Here is a 22,896-nt window from a genome sequence, read left to right on the forward strand (position 1 = left end):
CCACCACATTAAATATGTAGGAGCTTGCAGGAGTCGGTGGCTGGACTTTGTGCGTGTATGTATGGTGTGTGTGTGTTGTCTTACAGTCCTCTGTCCCATACGTAGTCCAAAGGAAATGTATATCTCAATTGCTTTCCTTTTGTTCCTGAATTTTAACACAGAAGAGATACTTTGATGCAGTTGTGTTTTGAAAATCGCCCAAATTGGCTACTTTTATAAAAGAAAAGAAGTAGACTTTGCAGTTCATGTTTAGTGATTCCAGAGGTTTTCAAGGATACTTTGGACAACTATATTCATAGCCAAGTGTTTTTTCCCCCCAGTAGGAATTGAATGATTTTGTCAACTATGTCAGGTTTGTTGCTTAAATAATCTGTGGCAAATTGGTTATGGTGCTTTAAAAACATTTTAAAGCACCATAAGCAATACATGGGAATATATTTATTTTATTACATTTATATATTGCCCCATAGCCGAAACTCTCTGGGCGGTATTGGAGAGATTTTAGAGGCCAATTGGTGGCACTTAGCCAATTTACAGGTGCATAATATTTTGAGCGTAAAGACCCAAAATTCTCTGTGTTTAAAATCCTTCTGCAAATGGAAACGTATTTCAAACAATGGACTCTAGCCTTGTTTTTCTGGAAGTCAGTTTTTGAAGTTTAATAAGTGCTAAGCCCTGTACAAGGTGACCTAGGAATCGAAACATTCTAGTCACGAGCAAAAAAAAATTTAGGAGCTAGAGCAGATGTAATGCTTGCAATCTGTTAACTGTGGTGGGTCATGGCATTGCACTCAAGAGGTGAAGGAGCACTTAAGCATTACTTTGGCACTCACCTTGCTGGTGTAACTGTCTATCTTTAGACAGATCAGATATTATGCAGTTGTGATAAAACATGCAACTCTAAGGTAGATTAAAATGGAATCATGGAAAAGGAATTGTTTGGGGTAAGAGGAATAACTTCTTGTTTTGAAAGGAGCGTGATATCATAAACAATAGAATGGCCATTTTGGAAAGGTTTTAATTGATGAGTTTAATTGATTAGCAATGTGTAAAAAAATTCTGCTAAAGCAAATCTCAGACCAGCAAAACCTGGAGATTGGGGAGAGGGCAGGGGTTCATCCTCTGTAGTTTCAGGGTTTAGAGGAAGCTTCTGCATCAGCTTGTTTTCTAGAGCCTAGCTGGCTTCTTACCATGGCGAGAGGGGTCAGCAAGAGTGCAGAGGAAAGCTCATTTTATGTTTTTAAAATGAAAGTTTGAGAATATTTTTAACTTGTAGTCCTTTCAAGATTTTTGTTTTAGGTCCTGGCACAACAGGTCCTGAGAGGAATGGGAATTGAATAAGAGAGGTGCGTGATCCATCTAGAAAGAGTTTGACAAAATCCCATTTGGTGGTGGTGGTGAGAATCCATGTTCTTGCACTGTTTCACTAATTTTGATGAGGCTTGCAAAGGAGACATTCATGGCAGATTTTAACTGCTCTTTAAGCAAAAATCATTGAGTAATACTTCTAGCATTGTTGGCGTTGCGAACAAAATCTTAACTTGCCTAAGCCTAGTTCTCTTTCACTCTGAAAGTGGCTCTGCCCATTCTGCCTTGCAGCTTTGTACATATCTTTGCAGAACAACTCTATGGTGCCACCACATTCCTCCAAATTCCACCTCTTCTGTTTAGTCCTTGACTTAATTTTTTAGTTCTCATCCACAACCTAAATGATGCCTAAATATATGCAACTGCATTTCTTTTTAAAGCATATACCCCACCTATATCCCTAAGATGGAACAGGGCAGCAAACAGACAAAATCAGCAATATTTAAAACTATCTTAAAATCTACATTACTAAACAACAATAGGAACAGTTTGGAAGTACAGCACATAATTATAAACACTAAATATATTCAAGGTCTATTAGAACTCTTGACCATCTACCTTCTTGAAGAGCCAAAAGTTTACATACCACCTAAAACAGTGTAGCGTCACCTGATGAATTTCTGTTGGCAAAGCATTCCACAAGGTGGGCACAAGCGCAAGGAAGGTTCTAGACTTTGTGGTTGCCTGCCTAGCTTCACGAGGCTGGGGTATCAGAAGCAGTGCCTCAGATAATGACTGGTAGACTGTATTTTTCTTTGGGCAAGGCTCTGTCTTGTTGATATTTCTTTGTAAAGCACCATGTACACTGTTGACACTACATTAATAACAGTTGTCTTGCCTTTTTGTTTGTCTTCAAGCAAATGGTGATGAGCCTCCGAGTTTCTGAGCTGCAAGTGCTTTTGGGATACGCAGGAAGGAACAAGCACGGCCGAAAACACGAACTCCTTACCAAAGCGTTGCATTTGCTCAAGGCTGGCTGCAGTCCTGCTGTCCAAATGAAAATCAAAGAACTTTACAGGCGGCGGTTCCCACAGAAAATAATGACACCTGCAGACTTGTCCATCCCTAGTGTCCATTCAAGTTCCCTGTCGGCCACTTTGTCACCATCTACCATTCCACAGCTTTCTTATGATGGCCACCCTGCAACATCACCATTGCTCCCTGTTTCTCTCCTGGGACCTAAACATGAACTGGAACTACCCCACCTTACATCAGCACTCCATCCTGTTCATCCAGACATAAAGCTTCAGAAGTTACCCTTTTATGACTTGTTGGATGAACTGATAAAACCAACCAGTCTAGGTAAGGTTCTAATGCTTGTCAAATGTCAGCTTTGTGGATGGGGACATACGGAATAAATGTAAGGCACTTTTCTTCCCTGGGAAAGCAGGTGCACAGGTTCGTTGCAGGCCAGTCCTTGTCAGAATGATTTGTTGATGAGGGGGGATGGGCCCTCAAGGACATTTTCCACCTTGCAGGAAGCTATGAATATCGGCAGCATCTGTAATTAAATGTTTTTAAGTTACTATGAGTGTAGCCAAGAATTCAGCAAACAATTCACCCAGAGATGATTTCAAGGAAGCAGTGATTTGGATGTACCATCTATTTTCCAAGGAGTGTTTTATTGGAAGCAGTTTGGTACCTACCTCTTTATTAGTCCAGGTGATGGAATGACAAAGTTCTTGAAACGTTGATAAGCATCTGAAGTCTAAGAATACATTGATTTAGCCTTGCATGTAGACCCATAAAATTTACCAGTTCACAGCAGATGTTAACTAGCCCTCTTGTTCCAAACAACTCAGTTTACAAAAACTTCCCAGCCTGTCACTTTGAGGAGATTCCTAGGTACCACAGGGAACTGGGAAAGTGTCTATTTACAAATCTTAATAATTTTTAGGGAGATTGTGTTTCACACTGCAGTCTTGTTTCCTTTTATATCAAAGGTTCAATATAGAACCTATCTCATAGCAGCTTTCCAGTGTTTTGAGCAGAGTTTCATTGCTGTCGAGCTTTACAGAACCCTAAAGGGACAGTGTTTCCCACCAAGCTGTTGGAAAAAGCTGTACAGCTTTCAGATAATGTCACAGAGGCTACAGTACTCTGCTCAAGAGCTTCCTAAGTCTCAGCTTGTATATGTATATTTTTTCCCCTGTACAAGTCAGATAGGAAACCTACACAAGGTTATGTATTTGAGTGAGGAGACTAAACCAGCTTTTTCCTTCTGTTAGGGCACACAACTTGTCTGTTGCCAGTGGCAACCAGAAATTGATGCCTGGTGACTATTCTGTGCTATTGGCCAGGATTGGCTAGTAATAAAATTTGAACTCCCAGAGAGCTTCGGCTATGGGGTGGTGTATAAATATAATAAATAAATAAATAAACAAGAGTCTACAATATCTAAAAGAACTCCCTTAGAAAGGCACAATGTAGAATCTTTAATACTGCCTTGGGAGATGTCACTAAACAGCACTAGTTTAGAAAGTCCAGATCAGGCATGGTGACCTCAGACTGGAAAAGGTGCTTTTTAAAAATGTATGTGCAGATCAGCATTCATCAAGGCTAATACTATGTTGCCATAGTTTATGATGGAACACAATACTACCATTGTTGAAATATTTGTTCATGAGTATTGGTTAGTATTCCGTTAATGCAAGCGTTCTCAATAGAGCTGTGCACAGACCCCCCCCGATTCGCTTTGGATCCCGATTCGGCCCTTCCGAATTGAGCCTGATTCAATTCGGGATTCGGATCGATTCAGACCGAGTCCACCTCACCTCAGATCTGAATCCTAATCAAGATTTGGATGTCCAAATTATTCAGATTTTTCATTTTCCCATAGACTTGCAATGGAAAAATAAACATCTATAACTTTTTTTATTTTTCAAGTTAGAAACATGAAAGTTGGTGACCGTACAGATGCCCTGGAGGTGCCCATGTGTGCCAAATTTCTGACACATCTGTGCAGTGGTTTTCCTGTAATCCACTGCTAAAAATGTGATTTTTCAAGGAAATAAAACAGCCACTTAAAGTAAAGAGCGATTTGAGAAGGTGTGTATTCAGCTCACACTATCCCTTCAAGTGCAAATCTCTACTTTTCTTTTGTTCTGAAGCTGACACATCCTCAGGCTCTTCCCATTCAGAGAGAAACAGGGAAAATAGGCTGCCTGCAGTACACACATTACCTGGCTGGGAGCAATGTGCCTTAGAAATTGAGTCAAAGCAAAGCCAGAAACACAAACCAGCCCTGCAAGGCAGAACCAGACTGTTAATTTTGGAGAAGTGGACAGGCAGGCAGGCAGAGAGGCGGGCAGAGAGGCATGTGTAACTGAGCCAAGGATTGTCTCGTTTCAAAGCCAGAAACAAACCAGCCTTGCAAGGCAGAACCAGGCAGATCATATTGGAGAAGTGTGCAGGTGCTCAGGCAAGGAGGTAGCTATGCGGGCAGGCACAGAGATGTCGGCAGAAAGCAAACAAACCGGCCCTCTGAGACGGGCACAGAGGAGAAGAGGCAGCAGGCAGCTATGGCCATGGAGCACTGGGAGTAAGTATGCCATAGGCTTGTGGGGTTGATCCATCCGGCCCATCTACATCTCCCAGGCACCAGGAGGCAGGCTGGCCCAGAGAGGCTGACAGAAAGCAAACAAGCTGGCCCTGTGAGGTGGGCCCAGTGGTTTGAAACATAGACAATGAGAGATGCTTTGGCATCCCCTTAATAGGAGGCTAGGAGGAGGATTATTTCGGGGTCTGTCTTATTGCACTGTAATCAGCACAGCCAATAATAATAATAATAGTATCATCTGTGAATTCTGTGTTGTTTAGTCTCTCAGTGTCTTCAACTTTGTGTGTGTGTGTCGTGTGTTGTGCACAAGCACTACACAATAATAAAGCACACATTTATAAAATTCCATCAAAAAACAAGGGTTGAACCGATCTACTTCAAACTTGGCATGGCTGAAGCCCTACCATGGTGCTGATTTTCATGTTTTTGTCTGTAATTTCATTCCCCCCCCCTTGAAACTTGGTTACTTCTCAAGGTGATAGACCCCAATGAGGAGGTTTGAGTTTGAACTTTAAAAATTCCCCCCAAAACAAGTGATGAACCGATATGCTTCAACCTTGGCATGCCTAAAGCTCTACTTAAGAGTTATCATGGTGCTACATTTCATCTCTTTATCTTTGAAAATAAAGATAGTGTATTTTTAAATAATACATTTTAAAACCTCAAACTAAGAAATTCCTAAAAATCAGGGGATGAACCAATATGCTTCAACCTTGGCATGCTTAAAGTCCTACTTAAGAGCTATGATGGTGCTGAGTTTTATCTCTTTATCTTTAAAAATGACAGCATATTTTTTGAAAAAAAGTAATTCTAAAACCTCACATTTTTTAAAAAAATCCTAAAAATCAGGGGATGAACCATTGTGCTTCAAACTTGGCAGGAATGAAGCCCTACTGAAGCCCTATCATGGTGCCAATTTACACATCTATTTGTGCTTGAAAAAGGTCCAAATCAATCCGAATGGATTCAGATCATGCAATTCGCTTCAGACTGATTCAGACCTGTTTTGATTCGATTCAGATCTGTTTCAAAGCCCTCCCAATCACCCCAATTTTCCTCGGAGTCGGGATTCGGATCTGAAGTAATGCACAGCCCTAGTTCTCAACGCAGCACCCGAGGCCTCTAGCAGCACCCACGAAGCTCCACTCTCTGCCCCTTCAAAAAAGACCCCAAACCTTTTAAAATGAAAACCTTAGGAAATGGTAGGACAGTCTTCATTCCCTTCTTTTGTAGACTTTAGCCTCATTCTTTCTCTCCCCTCTACCTTGTTATTTCCCCCTCCCTCTCAGCCTCTAACCTTGCTCTCTCTCCCCCCACCCCACTCTTTAGCTCACTTTTGACTAGCCAGCCATTATGTGGCTAGCCACATCCTCCATGGGAGCCATTTTTTGGTGGTGCCCACAGCAGTTTCTCAAATTTCCGAATGTGCCCCAAAAGGCTGGGGCGGGGGACTGTATTAATGTGTTCGGCTAGCTCAGTGTATTGTATTCAAACGGCCTGAAACTCTTTGTATTTTGCATCTGCTGAGTTTTGCGGGAGAATACTTGTTCAGTCTTCAAATAGCTGATGTAAATTCCAGTCACTTGTAACTTCTCCTCTCTGGATTTCAGCCAGCCCAGCAGGGTCTTTGGCTTTCTTTCTTTGTTTCTCTCTGGGCCCCTTTGTAGCATAATAGGAATTTTGATTTCCACATTCATTTAATGCTATCCCTTTGGTGGCTTTTTGGTGAGATCTGGAAGAGTTGGCTTCCTTCCTCTTGGAGGATGGATACCATGGCCTTGTTACTCTTAAAATGTAGGATTTCTTCTGTTAATGGGATTCAATTATTTTTGAATAATTGAATACTTTATAGCTACTTGGATTTGCTTCCATTGTTTTCCTCCCACTTCTCCCCACTCATGTTTGGTTGTAGCAATGGTTAAAGCCTTAGGAGTTCTATTTTATGTATATGAGGATGTGTGGGAGAACATAGTCCTCTATGAAGTGAACAGGTTTATGTAGTGGTTTCGCTCTTAATATTTTGAATGACACTGTGTGAATAGGTTTTTTAAAATGTATGTAATCAACAATCTAACTGAAAACATTTACCTTTTCTCATGACTGTGAAGTTGCTGGTGCCTTTGGACTTCAGATTATGTGAAAGTTAATCATATAACTCTTTAATGTCTAAGATGATACAGAATTAATTCCATTCTAGTCCTGGCTTCAGATTCTAAACCTCTGAAACGTTTGCAGCACAGAACTCCCCTCTCCTCCGCCTCCCCTGCACCCAGCGCTGCTGTTAATAAAAAGGCCATGGTTAAATGGACTGCAATCAACTTAGAGGGATTTATACTCTTTCTGGCCCCGAGAGAGCTATTGATAGACCTGGTTTTCTAATGAGAAGGCAAGACACACAATCCTGATTTGGTGGACCATAGTATCTGGGACACAACTGCTTGACAATTTCTTTAACCGTAGCAAAATTATAGGTACTTCAGATTATAGCTACTTCAGGCATCCCTCTCACACAAACTGATTAATGGATTGCATGTTTGATACTTTATGTAAGGCCCTCAGTGGGCTTGTTTTTCTCTCCAATAATTCACATTGGTATTTGTGTTAAAAACTGTGTAGCAGAAAATGTCACTTACCATGCTCTGAAGCAGCCCTCTTCTTTTTCCAAAGGTTATTTTGTGTAAGTTGATTTGTCATGGCTTTATCTCATAATTGCCTGCTTGTGTGAAGTAAATGCTGTTCAGTCCCATGGGACAGAAAGAGTTTCTCCCTCCCTTTGAAAGCGATTGAAAGACCTATTTTCAAAGGAATCTTGTTCCTTTACTACGTTGACACCTAGTGATGGTGAACAAACATTACAGCACAGTTTTAGTATCCCAGATAAAAACAGACTAAAAAGTACATTCATTTAACTGTCATAAGGGAATCCCAGGTAAGTAACTGTAGAAAAAACTGTGCATAAAAACAGTGCATATACTTACCTTGTGGAATGCCACCAAAGGCAAAGTGGTTAAAGGAATGCTTATTTTTTGCATGAGTTTATGCTCCAGATCCTTCAAGGGCCCCTTGGAGAAGCATCTTTATCACCTCCCCTAAAATTCTAATTTGTTTTTCTTAGATTTTTTCCTGAGTTGTCCAAGTTTGCGTACACACATTACATAGGATGACTTGTTTAAAACAAACTGAGGTGAATCTATTTGGTTAATGCTACAAGTAATCTGGACTTGTCACATCTGGATACAATATATTTTACCTTCTGATAATGATCCTGTCTTAACCACTTAACAGTGATTCAACAGCCAAAGGAGAAGTGAAACCAATTTTATATTCCAGATGATGAAAAACATGGAAAAATCAGTCTGAAGTGGACTTCTCTAAACCTACACAATTTGAAAGGGTTTCATAAAACCAAGGGATGTTCTCTACTTATAACAGCCTTTCTCAACCTGGGGCGCTCCAGATGTGTTGGACTACAACTCCCAGAATGCCCCAGCCAGCTGGCTGGGGCATTCTGGGAGATGCAGTCCAACACATCTGGAGCGCCCCAGGTTGAGAAAGGCTGACTTATAACAACAAATGCTCCTCCTTAGATTTTTTTGTAAAGGGCTTGGAAAAAGATTCCAGATTTATCGCCACTAAAATACATGCTGTCTTTATTAGGATGTTTATACTCTGTCCATTCACCTCTGGCAATGGAACTACTCAAGGTGCTTACAAATACCACACAATAACAAATCAATAACAATATGGTTAATAAATAAAAACTAATCCACACAAAAGCTGTAATAAATAAGAACATAAGAGTCGTCTTGGATCAGACCAAGGGTCCATCTAGTCCAGCATTCTGTTCACACTGGCCAACTAGTGGCCACAGAAAAACCACAAGCAGAACATGAGTGCTACAGAACCATCCTGCCCATGTTCCCCAGCAGCTGGTGTATATAGCCCCACTGGCTCAGATCCTGGAGGTAGCATCTAGCCATCAGGACTAGTAGCCATTCATAGCTTTATCCACCATTAATTTGTCCAATCCAAATTAGTGGTCATCACTACATTTTGTGGAAGTAAATTCCATATTTTAACCATGTGCTGTGTGAAGAAGTACTTTTTTTAATCTGTCCTGAATTCCCCACCAATCAGCTTAATGAGATGACCCCACTGAGTTCTAGTATTTTGAGAGGGAGGAAAATGTCTCCCTATCCACTTTCTCCACACCATGCATAATTTTGTAAAACTCTTTCATGTTTCCCCTTGCTCATTCTTTTTTTTTTTTTTGCGCTAAGCTAAACATTACTAGATGTAACTTTCCTCATAGGAGTTGCTCCAGCCCCTTGATCATTTTAGTTGCCCTTTTCTGCACTTTTCCCAACTCTGCAATATCCTTTTTTAAGTGCGGTGACCAGAACTGTACACAGTATTCTAAATGTAGTCGCACCATGGAATCGTATAAGGGGAGTATGAGCTTGGCAGTTTTATTTTCAAACCCACCCACCCCCTAATTGTGCCTAACATGGAATTTGACTTTTTCACAGCAGTTCCACAGTGGGTCAATATTTCCATTGAGCTGTCCACCACAACCCCAAGATCTCTTTTTTGGTTGGACACCGCTAGCTCAGATCTCATCAGCATATATGTGAAGTTGGGTGGGGTTTTTTGGCCCAATGTGCATTACTTTACAAAACTGGAGAGAGACAGAACTAAATGAAATACTAAGTGGGAAATTAACTGAAAAGCTTGCTGGAAAGTGACATTTTCAGACACTAGTAGAACACTAGTAAAGTATGAGACAACTGGAACTTCTGGATAGGACGTTCCACATCTGGAGTATCACAGCAGAAAAGCCCCCCTCCTATGTCACCACTAACCAAACTTCAGATGGTAAAGGGAATTGGAGGAAGGTCTTGTTATGTGACCTTTGTGGGAGAGCAGATTCATATGGAGGGAGGCAGGTTCTTTAGGTATTCTGCTCTTAAGCTGTCAAATGCTTTAAAGATAATAACCAACACCTTGAATTGCCCTTGGAAACAGACCAAAGGCCAGTGCAGCTGATACATTAGCAGGTTACAGTGCTTCCCAACTTTGGAGCTGCTCAGAACTCTTGCAGTTGCTGAAGGTTCGGAATGGTCTTCAAGGGCAGCTCTTCATAGAGCATGTTACAGTTACTCAGTTTAAGATGTAACTAAACCGTGCATGACCGGGTCCAAGTCCCTTCTCTCCAGGAAGATGGCTCAGTTGATGAATGAGCTGATGCTGAGCAAAAACATTCTTAGCCCCACCTGCTGCCTGACCATCCAAGTGCAAAGCTTGATCTAGGTACATTCCCAAATGGCAAACCTGATCTTTCAAGTGGAGTACAGCCCCACCCAGAACAAGCTGACACCATGCCACTAGATAAATCAGTCTGTGGAGTCCTAACCAAGAACACTTCTGCCTTGTCCGGATTGAATTTCAGTTTGTTCAACCACAGCCAACTAACTGCCAACTCCAGACTGTGGTTCAGGAGCTATACAGCTTCCCTAATCTGAGATGGTAGAGGTAAAATCGAGCAGTGTGTCATCTGCATGTTAGTGACTGCTACTTCTAGACCCCTGAATGATCTCTCCTAGCAGTTTCATGTAGAGTTAAATAGCAGAGGGGCCAAGATAAAACCCTGCAGGATGTTAGACACTAGGGCTAGGTAACATCTGGGACCCTCCAGATATTAGATGGCAACACCCATATGCCCTTATTGGCCATGGTGGAATGGATGTTTGGGAGTTGTAGTCCAAAATCTCTAGAGGGCACTGTTAATGTGGTGCTAATCTGTTTGCCTACCCATGCTATACACAAATGACCATATTTGCACTGGTGTCCCTTAGCACCACTTTCTGGAATTGATCCTCCAGAAAGCGTGGAAGTTGTGGAAAGAGCCAGCTTTGTCTAACTTGTTTTATCTGCTAATATGGAATGTGAAACTTTCTGAGAGTCAGGTGGTCATTGACCTGAGCTTTGGTTGCCCAAAGTAACTATAAAATTTTTCAGTTGTATTTGATTCTACTAGAAACTGTTTTTGTCAAGTTACTTGAAAACATTCTAGGGCTGGATTGCTGAATAGGCAACTATATGAAGCTTAGAGGGATCTTAATATTGTATATGAAGATCTGAGCTAGATTAAACAGCTGAGAATAAGCAAGTTGAAACATGTCATTCTGAAATAGATGAGTTGGATCTGGACCCTACTTTGACTTCTTGCTTCCAAAAATGGCTAATACTAAAATGCTTCAGGGGAACAGGGCAATTCTAATACTGTAACGTCACTCGCATCCTGTTCTTGGCAGGCAGAATTTGCAGTGGAATGCATTTTGAAATGAAAATTCTAGTTTCAAATCCTAAGCCAGCCTCCCTCAACTTGGTCCCCCTACAGCTGTGTTGGGCTACAGCTGTCAAAATTCCCAGCAAATATGGCTTCAACACATTATCGTTTTGAAATTAGGTTTCCGCAGGGCCGTAAGGAATTAAATAAGCAAGGGGAGCTATCCTTTAGCCCCTAGGCAATGATTGGGAGACATAGGAGTTTTTGGATTCCTGGACAGTGCTCTGATCTTGGACCCAGGAGCCCGAGCTCCCCTCCCTCTCCTCTTGCAGCCAGCGCAGAAAGAACTGCGCTGTCTGTCCCTACGAGCTCACAAGAGGAAGGAAAGGGGGTGCACCACTGGGCAGCAAAGGGAGGAGGCTGGGGAAGTGGGGACACAAGCTATCCCCAGCCTCCATGCTCCCCCCTCCCCAAAGTCTCCGCTAGAAGGGTAAAAACGCCTCTTCAGCTAGAATACAGAGCCAGAGGCACGTTGCGCTTCCCCCTCGCCGTTGGATACTTGTAAACCTCTGCGTTTGGAGGCTTACTAGCACCCAGGGTAGATCACATAAGATTGCGCTCTTAATTATGGAAAACTGAAAGAAAATACAAGCTGAAATGAAGAGGAAGTTAAAATTGGTTTGGAGGGATTATTAAGATGATTATACTTCCACTATTTTTTTGTTTCTTATGAAATATTCCCAGTGCTACTATAGAGCTTAGTGTGAAAGAATGGCAGTTTATGATCAATGACTTTATTTGGGATTAGAATAAGGTTAAGAGTTAAATGTGAAAATGTAAAAAGAGAAGGTGAATTGATGATCTAATTTGAAAAAAGAAACAGCAAGAGTCTCTCTCTAGGTTTTTTTTAACCATCTCTCTATATCCAAGTACAGCTTGAGGGCCAAATAGGAAGTGGGGTGATTTTGAGCACAAATAGAAGTTGACTAGTAAGCTAAGCTGAAATATTGAAGTCCCTGCATAACCATGTAGGCTCATACCTTCAAAATGAAACCTGGAACCCTCACTATTAAAACAAGACTGCAGAACCTTACTGAAAGGATTCTCCTCGGGCCTTTTGTCACCCACATCTGCTTTCCTGTGGGTGGTATTAATATCCTCAAAAAGTACTATCACCTCCAGTCATTTCTTAGAGTTGATGCCTGTTCAAGGCTCATATTCACTAATACTGAATTCTTCTAAAAAGAACTATTTCATTCAGCAGAGTTCTTAGGAATTTCTAATGCATTGCCAACCCTTTTTGAAGAATCCATGGCAGATAACAGTAGTTGTAGTTACGTATTTCATAACTAACAAAACGGGTTTATATCAGTATAAATTAAAAGCACCTACTTCTCTTGTTTCCTGTTGAGTCTGACAGATGTGGTATAGTTGCGGATGAAAATGTTTTGGCATTGCTAATAATAATAATAATAATAATAATGTATTTCTTCGATTCTAAGACACACTTTTTTCCCCATATGAACATCTCTAAAAACGGGGTGCATCTTAGAATCGCGGGTGTGTTTATTATTTCTTAGAATCAAAGCTTTTTTTTTCTGTTGGTGGTACTGAAATGAGTTTGCGTCTTACATTCAATGGCGTCTTAGAATCGAAGAAATATGGTAATAATTTATTTATTTATTTCTTACCCACCTCTCCGATTGGATCGAGGAGGGGAACAACAATAAGCATAAAATACTGATTAAAAACATGGTATACACAGTTTAAAAACATTCTAAAAGCATCCTAAAAACATACTAAAATATCCTAAAATTCTACTGGATAGGCCTGCCGGAAGAGATCAGTCAAGCTGACGAGTCTCCTCCGGCAGGCTATTCCATAGTCTGGGAGCAGCAGAAGAGAAGGTCCTCTGTTGGTGAAGCAGGTGATATGTGGTCATTCTGGTAAAATTGCACTTTGCTCAAATCAGTGCATCTCTTAGTTGAATAGATGTGTTAAAATGTTGTGCTGTCTCCAGGTAGTTGCTTTTATATAAGTTTCTAAGGAAAATAAACGTAATGTATCAATTTAGTGAAAGCACTTCCTCATTTTAAATAAGGCAGAGTTCATTGTTCCATGAAACCTATTGAGCAAATAGTTTCTTCAAGATACATTTTATCCTTAGTGATTGCAGTAAGCTCTTAATTATTTAGCAATGTCCAATTTGGTAGGGAAGATGGAAAGCATTCTTAACTAATAAATTGAGCTGATGACCATTGAAATTGAGTGCTGCCGCCTGCTGTAGGCTGAATCGCAGCATGTTCATCAAAGGCGGTGAGAGAACATTCCTGAATAGTTATCTGAGGGGAGCGTTTTCCAACACAGCAAGAAATATTTTACAGGAGAAAGATTGCGATGCTATATTTAGCCTCAGGCTACTACCAAGAGAGAGGGGGAGCATATTAATATATTTTCTTAAAGCTGGAGGAAATGGAGACATCCAGCATAGCCTCAGTAAACTGTGGCAAGGATGGTTTTAAAGATTTCCCCCCATAGCTTCATATTACATGCATAATTAGGCTTCAGACATTTTTCTTTTATAGGTATAATTGCATCTTTTAACCCCAATCTTAAATGTGCATAGTTTACATCAATTTACATACACCTCTCCTAACATCTTGTTTTGGTCAAACACACTATTCTCTTTAATACACAACATAAAGCAACATAAAGTATTTGTATTTTTGTCATATGTATGTTTTAATGTCCCTAAAAAGAGAGCCTATGTGATGTAGTGGGTATAGTGTTGGACTTCAGCCAGGGAGGTAGCATGGAATAACCTTCTTTCATGCTGCTGCCCAAGGAAGTTCCTCGTATAAATTCTCTTCTTCCACAAATAAGTATTTTACACTATTAGAAATTCTGCATTTTAATATCATTCTTTTTATAAACCAAAGCCCCAGAATAGTCCGCAGTCTTACAGAATAAGCAATAACTGGGCCAGAATCCTTTTGTTCTTTCTTTCTTGGCTATAAAAGGACTTCTCAGTCATTTCCCCAAGAGGAATAGTTTTGGTTCTAGCATCCTGGCTAGCTTCCATCTTGATGAATAATATATTTTTAGTGATATATTTGGCTTAGTTTCAATTCCCCCTTACAACGAGAGGAAGATTGTTTTTGCTTTCACTTCCTGTAGATGGTGCAACTTGCCAACCTGGTTTTATCTGAAAATCTGCTGCCACACATGGTATATGCTTGTGGAAGGATGGGCCCTGACCCTGGGTTGCAAGTTGTAAAGCATTTCAGTGGTTATGACCAATCTGAGGGATTGGCCCAATACAAATTTGTCTCCAAAAGAGAGAATTATTTAGTATTACATCATTGTATCGTTCATCGAAACTAGCTAAGAAATGAAAAGCAAAACTTTTGCTCTTCCTATGGTACCTTTCTTGCATTTTATTAAAACACCCTATTGATTGATTTTACATAGTCCCTTTGTACCACAACCACTTGTTTAAACAGATATTAGAACAGATGATATGTACTTAAAGCTTCACACTGAATCCAAAGATCTGGGAATCTGAGATGTAAATCAACATATTGTAAATGAGTTGATAGGTTTCTGCATTCTAAATCATTCAGTGAATAAAATTGCTAAAATAATTAATGACCCCAGAAGTTTAAAATGGTTTTAGTGGGGGGAAATATAGTTTAAAAAATTGCCTGTTTTAAAAATGTTAAATGTCATACAGACTGCGCCAGGGAGAATAAAAATCAGTTGGTTTAAAATGTTTTTTAAATTCCAATGTTTAATTTTTAAAAAGGTAAATCTAAGTTTCTCTTTAAGAATAGTTTAGTTAATATTAAATCTGAATATAAGCATGTTAACCTTATAGTTAATCTCTAAACTAAAACATTGCCGTCTTCCAGATAAATTGAGTTAAAGGAACATTTTCTATGAACATGAAGAACCAATTTGATTATTTCTCATTTCAACCTACAACATTGGCATTTCATTTTAACTGATGAAAATAAACTGCTCTAGTCCACCCAGTAACTATTGTACCTTACGTCAAATTTATCGGTCATGGACATTTCATTTGAGTTTGTGACTATGGGGCTGGGCCAAGGCCGTGTGAAGCAGAAACGAGCTACACTAGAAAGAAGACAAATTCATCCAGTGTGCAGATTCTTATATTCCCATATATACAGTGCAATCTTATGAAGTATCATTGTTTTCAGTGGCGCTTTTTCTGAAGTACACATGCATAGGATTTCAGTGTAACAGTAAATTCCTATGCATATTTATTTGGAAGTAAGCCTCACTGAGTTTAGTGAGGGTTACTCCCAGGCAAGGATGCATAGGGTCGCAACCTAAACCTCACAAATTGTCATGGGTGCTGGTTATAAGAATTTTAAGTTTTAATTGTTTAATTTAATTCTTTTAAAGTTTGTGACCTGCCCTGAGAATGTTGGCGGTTGGGTGGTATAGAAACGTAAGTGAATAAATGAATACGAGTGTGGCCCTTAATACCAATATTTTAAAGACATTCACTCTATAGGTAAATTAGTCTGCACAGAACGTATACAGTGGAACAGAGATGCAAAGGCTTGGTTGTAAGAATGGAACAGCGTGAATAATACGCCTAACTAGTTGTAAATTAGCATGGTTTAGTGTCAGATCTGCATCAATCTTTAGGTGGTACCTGAACAAGTATCCATGGACAACTTGATTTAAATCAGCCATTTTTCTTGCTGATTTAAATCAGTAATTTAAATTGCATGATTTCAATCCATCCATCCTGAGCTGTTCATGTTACCTAGTGTCAGCAAGCCTAGAACTACAAGTTATATTGATGTTTTGAGATGCTTCCAGCATATTCTCAAAGTTCACTGTCTAGGCGTGCACCTATGGCTCATCTCTGTTATTCTTAAGTTCTCTACTTTAAGTGATCTTTATCATTGTCACTATTTATTTATTTATTTATTACATTTATATCCCGCCTTTTTTCCTCCAAGGAACCCAAGGCAGCGTACATAATCCTCCTCCTCCATGTTATCCTCATAACAACAACCCTGTGAGGTAGGTTGGGCTGAGAGTATGTGACTGGGCCAAAGTCACCCAGTGGGTTCCCATGGCCAAGTGGGGACTAGAACCCGGAACTCCTGACTCCCAGTCCAACACCTTAGCCACTACAACCACACTGGCTCTTTTTCAATGGCTAGGTATGTAATTTCCTTGTCAATTCCTTTTCTGAGCCGTGGAAAGTTTTTTTTTGAAGCAGACCTCAATTTCTTTTGAAAGGAAAGGTAAGGATCCATCTCTGAAAGAAGCATCCATCACTAATAGATATGTGAGACTGTAAATGAAACCTAGGCCAGACATTGAATCTTCATGGGTTTTTAGATGTGTGGGCATGGTGACTCCCATCTGTATTTTCTGAAAGTGGTGGGCAGAATGATTCTTCTTTTTGCCTGAATAAATATCATCAGAAGTCCTTGTTGCTTTCATATACGCAATTTCCTCTTGTCTTCCTGCAGCATCAGATAATAGCCAGCGGTTTCGCGAAACCTGTTTTGCATTTGCCTTGACTCCACAGCAAGTGCAGCAGATCAGCAGTTCCATGTAAGTGGTTGTGCTTTTTAAATACCCTTTAGAGGATCTGAATTCTAAAATGTATTAAGCATTCTAAGAAGCAAGTGTGTAGTTGTTGGATTGCAAATTGTGTGTAATAAATGTTAGATGTTTAACGTAGTGAGGTAGACTAGGAGTCAGGTTACACTGGCCTGGTTGCTTGATGGCTTTATTCCCCTCGCCATACATGCTGGTTGCTTTCCGGGAGCAGCGCAGCTAGTCGTGTTGTGTGAACCCAGCCAGGATGGCTTGTTGTCATGGGTAACAACGCCAACAAGCCTCCTTCGCCAGGTTCAGCCGCCCAGAACCCTATGCCCATAGTATTTATGCTAATCCTTGCCCCCAGCACATGACAGGCATGTGCCGGGGGATGGGGATAAGCTACCATGCCTTATTTCTTCCTCAGTGATTGTGTGAACCCGGTCAATAGAAGTGCCAGCAAGGTACGGCTACACTACTTGTGGGAGGGTGGGGGGCAATACTGTACCAGTGAATTGGTAGGGATTTGGAGGTAGAGTTTGGTGTCTGTGTCATTTATTTACTTTAAGGATTTATACCCTGCCCTTCAATGAGGCTAATTTACAAAGAATCAAAATTACCATAAGACCAATTGAAACAAAAACATAGTGGTCTGGTTCTCATGATCACAGGATGGTTAACAAGCCACAATGGCTTGTAAGCCACCCTGCAGGTGCTAGTCATATAGTGGCTGATTTGCATAATTTCCCTTCTCATCTTGTCTGAACCTGGCTTGTTGTAGTGTCATGGATTTGTGCCACGCTTGCTAAATTTGAACACCACTAGATGCTGCAGCAACGGCTTGAAATGACAATGTGGTGCCCACCATGACTAATAAGGCACAGGTGGGCTGTAGTGATCATGCAGACCAGGTTAGTTTAAAAAAGCAGCGTTAGCGCAAAGGGAAAATAGTCCTGAAAATGGCAGCAAAGTAGGTAGGTGCCTGCCAAGTCTCCCAAGACATGTTCCAGGTATTTGCGCTGGTGCCTCTCCCATATGATGGGAACACGAAAACCTATTGGAGTTCATTGCCCTCAAATATCTGGCACTATGTCTGATTTGGTGAATATGAGTGGGCCTAAAGCTGACAGGAATGCTTTGTGAAATTGCTATTATGTGTTGTAATTTCATAATTGGACAAAGTGATGCAAAGTGATTTCAGCGTTTCGGGACTTAAATGTTCAAATCCTCTGTTGTACTTTCTTTAATTAGTCTCTAATATCTTTGCCAGGGACATTTCTGGAACAAAATGTGACTTCACTGTGCAGGTCCAGCTAAGGTATTATTTTCCTACCATCTTAATATCTGTATTGGCAGAGCAACCCTTCCCTTTCTGCACCAAAAGAGCTGAAGTCTGCATTATTATTATTATTTATATATAGCACCATCAATGTACATTGATGGTACAGTGCAGCCTGTATAAATTACGCAGCCTGTGAATATTTACATATATAAGCATATCTTACATCATTTTTATTCTGTTTCTCCTAATTGTGGGGAAAAGCGAAATGAAATCCCACACACCCACCCTGGTCAAAATAGGGGAACTGAAAAGAGGAAACTCTTCATTACTTCTGGTGCTACTTTCACTTGCCTGTGGCAGAAGAACTGGCTGATGCATTGATTAATTTTGTCATTATCCGCTGAAGGAGTAATTTCCTGCAGAGGAAAAGACGTATGTATTGTTGAGAGTGTTTCATGCAGCCAAGTGGCCATTTGTAAATTAGCAATGAGGCCCAAAGTCTTCAGAATTTGGCACTATTCTAGTGTTTCTGCCACCTTGATAGTAAATTAATTGCATCTGACAAACTGCCTCACCTTACTAGCCCCTGATTCGGTTGTGCTTCCTCCCTAACTCCTCTTTCCTATTCCTTCCATGAATCAATGTCCATGTTCACTGGATTCCCGAAATGCAGATATAGGAAAACTTGTCCACTGCTGCTGTGTTCCCTGCTTAACATTTTTACATGTAATTCTGTCCTCCGCATAGCTACTTCCACCTTTAAATTCATGCCCAAGTTTCATATTTGGTCATTGGAGAAATGTAACATGTTTTCCTTCCCCCAATTTGCCAGGTGTACATTTCTTTATGGGGATACAATTAAGTTTGTTTGGGGCTTGTAATTAGTTTCATTCTGTTAATGGATATTTGTAAAAGGATAGTGGCACCCCCTCCCCCTGAATTTTGCTACATCCTTGTGTGCCTTAGATTAGCAGGTACCTTAGACCTCCCCCTTGCTAATTGCAGGGTGGCTAAATTGAAGGTTGAGAATCTGACTGTTGCCTCTGCAAAAATTAGGGAGAGCTGCGAAAGAATATAATTGGTTGTAAGACTTGAGCAGTTTTCACAGGGCACAGTTGAGAGGAAATGGTACTGCAGGATTCCTTGTTGAATCTGCAGTAGAGCTCAGAACTTGGTGAGAAAATTTGAATCAACGCCTCTTCCTGACATGGATGATACATTCCAGGTGTGTAGGTGCCCTGGACCAGTGCTTGGTTGGAGACATGGGGTTCCCATAAAACAGCCCTGCCCATAGTGGGACCATTTGCTTCTGTGGAGGGGATTGCATTGCATACTGCTGTCCCACTCTGTTAAAATGTATGGGGAAGCCTTTATATGTGTTTCAGTGGATAAGGAGAGTGCCTTTACAACAACGTTTGTTATTCAGAGAATGGAACTAGTTGAATGTGGATTATTCCCTGGACACTTAGCAGTTGGTTTCAAAGTGAGGTTGACATAGTCTTACTGGTTTACATAATTCAGAATATGGACAGCCACAAATGTTAGCATTCTTGTTGTACATCTTATACTGTCCACACCAAAAACAATGAACTCCAATATTTTTTGCCATTCTATCCTGACTTTCCTCCAAGGATTTCTGAATGACGGGTTCTTTACTATTATTATTTATTTATTTATTTATTTATTTATATAGCACCATCAATGTACATGGTGCTGTACAGAGTAAATAGCAAGACCCTGCCGCATAGGCTTACATTCTAATAAAATCATAATAAAACAATAAGACAATATTCTTCTCTCCCTATTTTATTCTGCAACAACCCTGTGAGGTAGGCTAGGCTGAGAGATGGTGACTGGCCCAAGATCAGCCAGTGAATTTTATGTCTGGAAGGGATTTGAACATTGGTCTCTTCTAGTTTTAGTCCAGCACTCTAACCACTACACCGCAGTGCCTCATAGATCACTGTGATGTGCATAAAAGGCACATCTCCCTGTTATTGGATGGTCTTAAAAACCCTTGTATAAAATTTGATATAAAACATCACTAAACTTGTCTTGTCTTTAGGTTTTGCTTATCTGAAACCAGTTGTCCGCAAGAAGATCACTTCCCACCAAATCTTTGTGTAAAAGTTAACGGAAAACCATGTAGCCTTCCTGTGAGTATCTCCAGAAATCTGACCACTATAGTATAGTAAAACTACTTTCTTTAAAAAAAATGGGGGTATATCAAAGTGATTAATGATAAGCTGAACTGAATTGAATAATTGAAAGCAGTCTTATAGGTGTCTTTGTAGTTCAAAGATGCAACAGGTGACATACAGGGAAAGCATTGTGGTTTCTATTTATAATGTTTCAGTTGTTGTCTATTCCAAGCCTTGCCTGTGTATGGATTAGGATTTGGGGGAAATTAAAAGAGAGCAAGAGTGCAAGATCTTGTGAGGGACTTGGTATCTTTCTACTTGTCCTGTTTTCTTCTCTTTTCTTCTCCCTTGGAGGAGATAAGATCGATGGCATTGTAGGCCCCTTCCAACTCTGCTATTCTATGATTCTACGATCATCGTGGTGTTTATTCCTTCCAGACATATGGCTTTCTATCCATGGAGGGAGTTGGGCGTCTCAGCCTCACTTCCCGATCCATAAGAGGGGCAGAATGAACTTTGGAAGTTTTGTCTGCATAAAATGCTTTGCATGTTCATTGTTGTCATAATGATGTGTGTGTGTGATGTTCCAGGGCTATCTCCCACCAACTAAAAATGGGGTTGAACCAAAGCGACCCAGCAGACCAATCAATATCACCTCACTTGTACGCCTCTCCACAACAGTACCAAACACAATTGTTGTCTCATGGACTGCAGAAATAGGAAGAGTGAGTCACGTTTTTCTTTAACGGGTTCAGTGGTTGGGAGAAGAAGAGCAAATGCACCCTTGGGATGTGGTGGGCATGTACACTCATGGAACTGTAATAGTTTTTCAGGCATTTTATATAGTGGCTATGTCTTAATCCAACTTGATTTGTTTGAGGTGGGAATCTGATTGCAATCTACCAAGAAATGTGAGGGGATATAGAAGGATATGGGCATGGAAAGATTAGGTAACTGGGAGGGAAGGGGGTGTGAAAGTTGGATGTGGGAAGGCTTCAGTCATGCAGGTAAGCAATGCAGGCAGTCCTGGTGCCTTATGAGGTTAAAGCTTAAAGTTGTATTTAATTACTGACTTGGTTGCCATAGCAGCAAGAAATCCCAGCTATTGCCAGGGGTGGGCAACTTGTTGTCCTCCAGGTGTTTTGATTTACAACTCCCATGATCCCTCACTTCTCACTGTGCTGACTAGGGCTGATGGGAGTTATGCCAAATACTTCTTCCACAGCTGGTTGGAAGCCAGGTGGGTTGGTGGACAAGAGATGACTTGATCTGTCCTTCCACTAGCCTACTCACCTGAATGGACTCCTTCCTCAGGCAGATTTGTTGTTTTTACAAGCCTAAGGGGCTTCCCTAAACAATATGTCCTCGTTCTATAAAAGGCAAAGAATTGTATGGCACATTGAGGCTGAAATCCTAAACACACTTACTAGGGAGTGACCCCCTTTGAAAATAGTGGGATTGACCTCTGAGTAAACATGCATACGGTTGTGCTGTAAGTCTGGTAAACTTTAAGATGCTACAGGGTTATATTAACTTTTGCTGCATCAGGCTAAAATGGGTATGCCTCTGGAATTAGTCACTAATTCTAGCAGATCCCATAATTATTCATCTTACAGTTCCATCTGGGACTTCCAAACACTGGATTTCCAGTCTTTATCAACCCAGTTCAGCTAAAGAGATAACTTGTAATCCTTGATGCTACACTTCATGTTTATATCCGATATCTGTAAAATTTCATTTGAGCAAGTTCCTCGCTCTGGAGATTCGAGTTGTTAGTAAACAACATCAAGCTGTTAATTAACACCTCTGTCTTTTGTCCTAATTGAAGCATTAAATGAACATGTTGCAGCTCTCCACAAATTTGATGAAAAACATTTTCTAATAACTTACCAAGCAATGCTGACAAATAAAGGAAGGAATGACTTTTTATACCTGTTGCTGATGCTTCCTCACTATGATGTTTATTATTGTAGAATCATGTAGCTGTTCAGAACTGAAATCAAAATCAGATTGAGACAGGATCCTTCACACGGTTTAAGAGCTTTATCTTGAGAGAGCTGGGCGTAGGAGAGCAAGACATTTAGATCAACATGTGTATTTTCTGAGCAGCCTTGAGCCCCCAAACTAGGTTTTTTTTAAAAAAATAATTAACCACTACTACCCTCCTCTACTTACAACTTGTTTTGGGATTCGTCAGGCAGGGCAACAAAGATACTAAGCTCAATCTGCATGCAAAGTTTACTTGTTTGAAGTTCTTAAATGTAACTTCTACTGTGAGCAAGATATGGGTGGATATAATTTCTGTTGGTCAAAGTCTCATAGCAAATGTAGAGGAGGCCACACCAATAACAGGAAAGGCTGATAAAAGGGCACATGTGGTTTCATAGAAAACAACTTTTGACTGTTTTCTTTGAGGGAGCCTACAGGACACAAACGTAAAGCATAAAAATCAATAAACTTTTTAACCCTATTAAAAATTGGGAATTTTGTCTGTGAAATGTCATCATAGAAGGCGCCTTGAACATAAAGAATGACCATGGGACTGTGGATCTGTATCTGGTCCATGTGAGCTTTGCACAGGTTCAGTCATAAGTTGATTCTGTCACTTTCCTCATCTGTTTGAAATTCTTTTTAAAAATAAACTACCTGAAAGGATGCGTTT

General features: G+C 40.4%; 1 protein-coding gene across 2 annotated transcripts in view; it reads left to right on the top strand.

Annotated features, from left to right (window-relative positions):
• The window catches only part of PIAS1 (protein inhibitor of activated STAT 1), a 56,573-nt gene that overhangs the window by 20,690 nt on the left and 12,987 nt on the right, over nucleotides 1-22,896 (top strand). For both annotated transcript variants that reach the window (XM_063142350.1, XM_063142348.1), the window contains 5 exons: nucleotides 2,226-2,670; nucleotides 16,739-16,823; nucleotides 18,082-18,129; nucleotides 20,159-20,249; nucleotides 20,825-20,959. In XM_063142350.1, coding sequence (XP_062998420.1) covers nucleotides 2,226-2,670; nucleotides 16,739-16,823; nucleotides 18,082-18,129; nucleotides 20,159-20,249; nucleotides 20,825-20,959 — 804 coding nt within the window. The remainder of the gene's footprint in view (nucleotides 1-2,225; nucleotides 2,671-16,738; nucleotides 16,824-18,081; nucleotides 18,130-20,158; nucleotides 20,250-20,824; nucleotides 20,960-22,896) is intronic.

Source organism: Elgaria multicarinata, chromosome 16, assembly GCF_023053635.1.
Source record: "Elgaria multicarinata webbii isolate HBS135686 ecotype San Diego chromosome 16, rElgMul1.1.pri, whole genome shotgun sequence".
Classification (NCBI taxonomy): Eukaryota; Metazoa; Chordata; class Lepidosauria; order Squamata; family Anguidae; genus Elgaria; species Elgaria multicarinata.